Source organism: Lactuca serriola, chromosome 3 (assembly GCF_051521515.1).
Source record: "Lactuca serriola cultivar US96UC23 chromosome 3, Lser_US96UC23_V15, whole genome shotgun sequence".
Classification (NCBI taxonomy): domain Eukaryota; kingdom Viridiplantae; phylum Streptophyta; class Magnoliopsida; order Asterales; family Asteraceae; genus Lactuca; species Lactuca serriola.
Window position 1 is genome coordinate 263463078 of NC_136410.1, and position 7871 is coordinate 263470948.

At 36.2% G+C, this 7871-nt stretch overlaps 1 protein-coding gene across 1 annotated transcript; it reads left to right on the forward strand.

Annotated features, from left to right (window-relative positions):
• Positions 1-5172: 5172 nt before the first annotated feature.
• LOC145093958 (uncharacterized) lies at positions 5173-7299 on the forward strand. The gene is made up of 4 exons (XM_079032205.1): positions 5173-5414; positions 5732-6130; positions 6213-6402; positions 6504-7299. The coding sequence occupies exons 1-4, from the start codon at positions 5301-5303 to the stop codon at positions 7151-7153; spliced, it is 1353 nt and encodes a 450-aa protein (XP_078888331.1). The 5' UTR covers positions 5173-5300; the 3' UTR covers positions 7154-7299.
• Positions 7300-7871: the final 572 nt, after the last annotated feature.

Below are 7871 nucleotides of genomic sequence, written 5' to 3' on the forward strand. Positions count from 1 at the left end.
TGCAAGTTAAACAGTTGGTTAATACGGATTTCAGTGTTAAAAACATACGAAATATGAAACATTTCAAATGAAATCATAAGTTTGAGTACAAGATATTCTTGTACTTTTGCTTGTATTCCCCCCTGAAAACATTGAAAAACACGGAAAAAGGTGTAGGGGTATGAACTCACCAGACGAGAAATGTGTCGACTAGGATGCTAAGTGTCAGTTCGGGGCTTGATTACACGCGAGGTTCCGATTTGGAGTTTGAATTGGGTGGTTTTTGGATCAAAAGCTTGGATTTGTAGAGAGAGAGTGGAGAGAGGGTGAAAAAGCTTCAAATGAAGTTCTTTCAACTTTATATATGGTTTAAGTTTGAGGCCCGGTGGAATTCTACCTGATACTGACGTTAAACGGGGCTTTTGGTCGTACCCGATTAAGTGTTTGTAACCTGACGTGGTCAAAACTAAAAATTTTCCAATTAAATATCGAAAGTGTTTTCACATGTTTCTAACATGTTTGAACACCCATTAATTCATAATAAAAGTTTCAAATTTAATGACTTAATCCAAAACGTAAACGAAACAATTCGATAAAGACGGGTTTTATTGACGGAAACGGGTTACAATGACGGAATAAACTTCGGGTTGTCACATATGCTAATTTCAGATTAAGACGAGAGAGAGAAAGAGAAAGAGAGAGAGAGAGAGAGAGAGAGAGAGAAAGAGAGAGAGAGAGAGAGCTACCATTGGGGGTGTAAGTGAGTAGAGCTACTGTGACATCCCCATTTTCACGACCAGAAAATACCGATTTGTTTATGCTTATTTAAAAATCAGAGTATCATTTTTGAGAAATAGTATCGTGGAATTTGTCCTCATAAAACATGATAATGATATTATCAAAGCATTTCCGATGAAATGAATTTTATTTATATTAAAACATTGGAATTTCATCGTCAGTACAGAAACATAAGCATAACGAAATATCACAAGTTTTACAGTAATTAAACTACTGGCCTAATACTCATTGAATCTCTCAGCAGAATGTATCTTTCATATAACTACATGTGATACAATAAACTGAGTGGGTTCGGTTGGGAAGCCTGGTGACTACATATGGATTTCAATCCCACAATGTGATAATAATGTATAGCTCAAACCTGCAAATCCAACTATTATCATTAACACAGATATATCATATCTCGAACAATTTATCCCATCCCGTCGATTCCCACGTATAGATCCTGTATAACGATCTTACAAGATCTAGCCTAAAGGATCAATATGAACAACAAACTGACGACACTGCTTCAAAAATTCTCTAGCAGCAAACGAGGATTAATAAATACATCAAATGAGGGGAATGGACTAAGTTTCATCACGAACCTCCGTTCGTAAAACAACAAGACAATTAAGTTAGGGATGGTTATCTAGATAATTGTCCCTAGCATTGGTCTAACATCGTGAGGTATTTTACCCACGAACTCACCCTATCCGGCAATACAACATCAAACTTTGCCTAGCAGTGGTCTGACATCGTGAGGTATTTTACCCCAGACTCACCCTATCCCGCAGTATAACATGAGACATACCTAGTAGTGTTCTATTACCGAAACACTCTATTAGGCAGTTTACGAAGTTCCCTTAATTACTTCGTGAAAGGAAACACCGACACATGAAGCTTGTCCAATCACTTCATAAAAGAAATGATGACTCCAAAGCTCTTCAAACTAAAAAAGTATGGGGAAATACTAATAAATTACTCTCGTACCCCGACACATAATAGTGTCAAAAAGGAGGACTCTGTACATGATAGTACTTCTGGCACATTATAGTACCATGGTATAAGTAGGACTCGTACTCTAGAACAAGATAATACCCCGACACAAGCATCACCTAAGATACAGAGCTTTGAAAAAGACTTCGTACTTAGAAAGTACTTTTGTACGGAGGACATATTCCACCTATCACCAATCTCCTCTAACAGGGTTTCTAGTTTCTATTCTGATCACACACGTACCCTTAAGAAGATACTACCCAATATTCAAACTTAATTGAACTAAGCATCTCTTTTAATTCTTATTTCATCACTAAGCCAGCCTACAATGCTTATAATCAACTTTCAATATTAACTCTGTTATGGCAACACTATCTTAATTTAGTGTAATATTCTATATAGAGTATTAAGTATTAACATACAATTATCTTCTCATTTATAATATTTCTATTATTATTATCATGTAAATACATTTCAATACATATAGAATCATGTCTGGTTCGCATAGCGTATATCATCAAATATACATATAACACATGTTTCCAAATAATAAGCATATAACTCATATATAAAATTTCAATATATATATTTAACCCTTTTATTAACACTTCTATTAAAATCATGTTCATGAAAGGGACTATGCACTCACTTGTTAAAGTGATGACTCGAAATTCGGGTAGCGCTTCACTTCTAGCAATCATCTTTTCCTTCGACAAAACCTAGCATTATTATCACTAGATTTTAATCTAATATTTATTGCGACTAATTATTAGTCTAGGTTCATCATTAATTTAAAGTATACTTTCATGATCTATCAAGTAAGGAACAACCAGGTAGGATCATATCGGAGGTAGGGTCAGTTTGGTATACGAAATATACTGTTTGGAAATCCCACTTTAAACACCTCACTAAATCACAGCCAAGACATCATCCCTGTAAGTAGATCAATCAGTATAACAACTTGGAATCACTGATAAATCTTGTTTATAGATTCATAATAACGATAATGAACTTAAATATAAGTTGTACTTAAAGTAGGGTAAGCATAACTCACTTACAAAGGGGTTTAGTGAAAAACCGGGCTCTGCGCAGGCAGAACTTCTGAGTAAAAAACTCTTTTTCTTAGAGCCTTTTGGCGCTCTAGGACTCGCCTCTAACACCTACTAGGTGCTAGGGTAAAACCTTGAGGGTTTGGGGGTGTTTGGGAGAGAATTTGAGTGAATTGGTGTGGAAAAATGAGGGAAAACGAGTGCTATTTATAGGCTTCCAGCTACAGCGTATGCTTGGCGTACTCTAGGGTATGTTGGGCATACTCAAGCCACGTGTCGCCATCTCGTGCGAAGCTGTGGGGAGGAAGGTGTGGCCCAGATCTTGCCACGTACACTCGATGGTTAATCCCAAACATTAATTATCTTCTAAATTCCATAACTTTTGCATGCAAGCTCCGTTTTTGACGTTCTTTATATCCACGCGTAGGTAGTGACGAGATCTAGAACTTTCGTTTAGACTTCGTCAACTAATTTTGAATTTATTTTTAAAGTTATATTTCAACAGGCTTAGACAGTTAAAGTCCGTTAAAAATTTATAACTTTGTCATCCGATGTCCTTTTTTTGTCTGTCTTTATACCAATTAGCTCCTATTAACGAGATCTTTGATTCTCATTTAGGTTGTATCGGCTAAAAATCGACCGATCCAAAATTCGATTTCCGGTTGTGCACTACTATGCTAAATCTTAAAATAATCATAACTTACTCATACGAATTCAAATTTAGATGTTCTCTATATGCACACTCTCAGTTTAACGTATACTACGACTTTCATTTTGGATTTCAAAGGATAAACAATAGTTTATCAAAAATTCACTTTTTACGTTACATGGCGCCGTGACGGTTTTGTCGCAAAACTTCGACGGGTCATGAGTTCGTTATAAGTCGGATTACAACGTTCTTTATATGTACCGAATCTTTGTGACATATACTGTATCTTGGTTAAGATTATTTACTCTAAATAATATTCTATCAAAAAGTCGTTTCTTGATGTTTATTGTCTCCAACTTGACTAGCATGAATCTGTGGACGTTACAACTACTCCAATTGACTTATTAAAAACTCGAATAGAGCTTGAGTTAAACGAGTCCGATTCGAGCTCGAGCCCGAACTTTTGTTACCAAGTTCGATTAGGCTCACGAGCCTAAATGAGCCAATATTTATTATAATATAAAATTAATTTTTTTACTGTATATATTACATTTTACTAATAAAGTAACAAGCTTTCTTAATGTCTTTTAATCGGCACATTCATTTTTTTTTTCAATTCAATTTTCAGAGGATACATTCTTGTGCACGTTATCTAGCCATCTAGGGTTTTGTATTGAGTAGTGAAGTTACGTCGAGGAAAAATTTGTTTATTTATTCTTTAATTTGGGAGTTTAACTATTGTTTTGTAATTTGAGCTTTTACTCTTTATATTTTTATGTTTGACCTTAAACAAGTGGAAATATGGAATGTATGAATGTATGTTATGACGTTGGATTATACACTTGAACGTTTGATAAACAATCAAACATGCTCAAAAACCATAAACAAGCTTGAGTCGAGCATTGGCTCATTTAGGCTCGCATACTAAACAAAACAAGGTCGAGCTGAGTCGAACTCAAGTATGTAATTTTTTCCACAATCTGAGCACGAGCTTTGACACTATGCTCGAAACAAGCTAAATTCGAGCTCGAGCCCAAATGAAAATAAAAGAGCTTGAGGCAAGCTTAGATATGTTCAGGTTCGACTCGGCTCATTTACATCCCTACCTACCACCATTATTTAAAAGTAATTATAACTAAAATCAGAACGAATGAAATCATCTCATATTTATTGTATTGCCACTTCAATTGTTTGCGTGTCACATAACTTTGCCACATAATATGTCAACTTGATATATAAAATTGAATGAAAAACTAGCCATTTGAAACATAACCTATATAAAAACATCATAGGAAAAACATAACAAAACTTAAAGCCTACATATCTTCGAGATTATATATCTTTGCAAATCCCGCTTTCACCTTCAATGCGATTCGACGTTCATTCTCAAAAGTGAGAAATATCTTTCGATTTCAAGTAAAAGTTTGGTTGGAGATGAGGGGTAAAAATAACATTCATTAGAAGTTAAAGGGACTTTGTGTAACTTGGAATAAGGTAATTATGCTTTCAATCAACCAATGATAACGATACAAGTGTCCAAGCGTACCAAAACTAAACATCCACATAGCCACGTAGGTGTAATGCCCACACAGCACGTGACCCACTCTCAAATTATTGGATAAATCAGACCATGTCAGCACCCATCTGTCTTATTATCCACGTCAGCACATCTCCCTAATCCACCACTCCTGTATAAAAACCTCTCAACTGACTCCATAATTTTCACTCACCCAAATACAAAAAACAAGCAACCTTTTTTTTTTACCACCATTAACGTCGGCGACCACAACCTCGCCGGAAAATGAATATTCCGGCAACCGAGTTCTACTCATCTAAACGCCTTCCTAATGCAAGGGTTCCTGTTCATCGCCGTCACATTCTCCATGAAAAACACTAGAACAAGTTTTCTCTTTCACATTTCGGAAGTTATCCGTTTCTTATCGCTAACACCGAGAGGAAAGGTATCGATTTTGTTTCTTTCACACTGATTTCCTGATCCGGAGAAGTAATCACGTAACGTAGTTATTATTCTGATGCATTGATTGCACTGGTACTCTCTGCACCGATCGTGTATAATTTCTGTAAAAAACTGAGGGTTTTCTGTAGGCATTTAGTGAATTTTTGGTACGAAAGAACCAGTTCTGATTTTAATTTTAACAAGAGTTTGTACGAGCGATATCTCTCTCTCTCTCTCTCTTTCTGTGAGAAGAGAAGGAACTGACGGTATTATTAAAGGCAGAGTAATCCATAGTTTAGTAAAATAGCTATGCATTTCCAGATGAAGATTCAGCCGATCGATAATCAGAGTTACGGAGAATCAGTTAATTTAGAGGCTCCGGCGACGGTGACGACAAAGCCGGTGTTGAAGTCACGGCTGAAGAGGCTTTTCGATCGGCAATTCCCGAGCGTTCTGAAGAACAATTCGGAGAAGACAAACGGAGCCGGGGAAGTCAAAGATGGAGAATTCGAACCGAGCTCTGTTTGTTTGGCTAAAATGGTTCAGAATTTCATCGAAGACACCGCTCCTGAGAAGCCGAAATGCGGACGCAATCGTTGCAATTGTTTCAACGGAAACATCAACGACAGTTCCGATGACGAATTCGATCTGTCTTCTGCTTCATTTTTTGGTGATTCACACCCTAGCTCCTGGTTTGGAGATTCTTCCGAAACACTCAAGGTAAACTACGACACGTTTCACTGTTTTCTTTTTTCGTGTAAGATTTCGTTTATTTAATAGAAATTTGATTGTGATTCTGTAGAGCTTGACGCCATGCGCGAGTGTTGCTCAGAGAAATCTCTTAGCCGATACCTCGAAGATTGTTGAGAAGAACAAAATTTGCAAGAGGAAAGATGAATTGAAGAAAATTGTTGCTGAAGGATTACTGTTAATCGGCTACGATGCTTCGATTTGTAAATCGCGTTGGGAAAAATCATCTTCTTATCCTGCTGGTAATCATCTCTCTCTCTCTATCTTACTCGATTCAATTAGTTTAATCGTTTGACTTTTGTTTGTGAATTGTGATTGAATTTCCGTTTGTTTTGGCAAACAGGTGAATACGAATACCTAGATGTCATCGTCGACGGCGGAGATAGGGTGTTAATTGATATAGATTTTAGATCGGAGTTCGAGATAGCTCGGCCGACCGGGAACTACAAAGCAATCCTTCAATCACTGCCGTACATCTTCGTCGGCGAAGCCGATCGTCTGCAACAGATTCTGTCGATTGTATCTGAGGCGGCGAAACTGAGCTTGAAGAAGAAAGGAATGCACATTCCTCCATGGAGGAAATTCGAGTACATGAGATCCAAATGGCTGTCGGCACACATCAGAACCCTACCATCACCGTCGCCGTCAGTACTACCTCCACCACCACCAACTCCACCTCCAACACCAGACACCAACGCCGCCGTGAAGCAGATATTTTCAGAAGCCACAACGGAACAGATAGGTCCGTCACCGCCGTTCGAGTCCGAGTGCGGAGTTTTTGAACTTATTTTTGGAGAAGAAACGACGGCGTCGAAGTCAACGGAGAAAAATCAATTATCTCCGGCGGCTGTTTTGGTGAGAAAGTCCGATGAAGGTTTTGAATCGACGGCGGCGGGAATATGGCAGCCACCGGCGATAAAACCGAGGAATGTGGAGAGAGGAAGTAAATTAGTGGTCACCGGATTAGCTTCTCTTTTCAGAGAGAAAGCATGAAGGAATAAACAAATTTTGGAATTATTTACTTTTTTTTTTCTTTTTTCTTTTCTACTTTACTCATTTTCCACGAGTAAAAAAAAATCAAAATCATATATATATAAAAAGAATGCAAATATTATATAGAAAATCCTTTTTCATCCTCATTCTTATACCTTGAATGCAAAACAACTTATTATTCTTACCGTATTAAAGATATAATAATTCTCATGTAAAATTAAGGTAATGTTTGGTTAAAAATTGCTCTTATTTTTTATTTATAATATAAATAAATTAAAATTTAACTGTAAATTTGATAATATATGTGTAAATATATTATTAAAAGCAAACAGATTTGGCTGAAATGTGAGAGCCAATGAAGAGAATTTACAAAGCGTCGAATTTCAATAACCTAATCGAATGGGGCAAGATTCTTATTGGTCACATTTCTTCCGGGCTTTGCAAACACAAATACCAATCGATTGATGTTACTTGAAAAACTGGCAAAATATGCGACTCGAAACTTGAGTTTTTGACCAAAATAGAGATATAGGAAAAAATATTTACCAATCTAATATACTTTAAAAAATATTTACCAAACTAGTGGTTTTTCATTTTCTCTTGTATTTTTCAATTTTACTTGTTGTTTTTATTTATTTTAAATATCAGTTTTTTTCTTTATTTAAGTTTTTTATTGTTTTTTTTTAATTTTTTAAATATCAGATTTTTATTCTTTATT

Bases quoted from the DNA above. Each gene is read 5' to 3' on its own strand.
- LOC145093958 (XM_079032205.1), top strand. From the start codon at position 5,301: ATGCAAGGGTTCCTGTTCATCGCCGTCACATTCTCCATGAAAAACACT. The intron at 5,415-5,731 runs GTATCGATTTTG...ATGCATTTCCAG, and splicing joins CGCTAACACCGAGAGGAAAG to ATGAAGATTCAGCCGATCGA. The intron at 6,131-6,212 runs GTAAACTACGAC...GTGATTCTGTAG, and splicing joins ATTCTTCCGAAACACTCAAG to AGCTTGACGCCATGCGCGAG.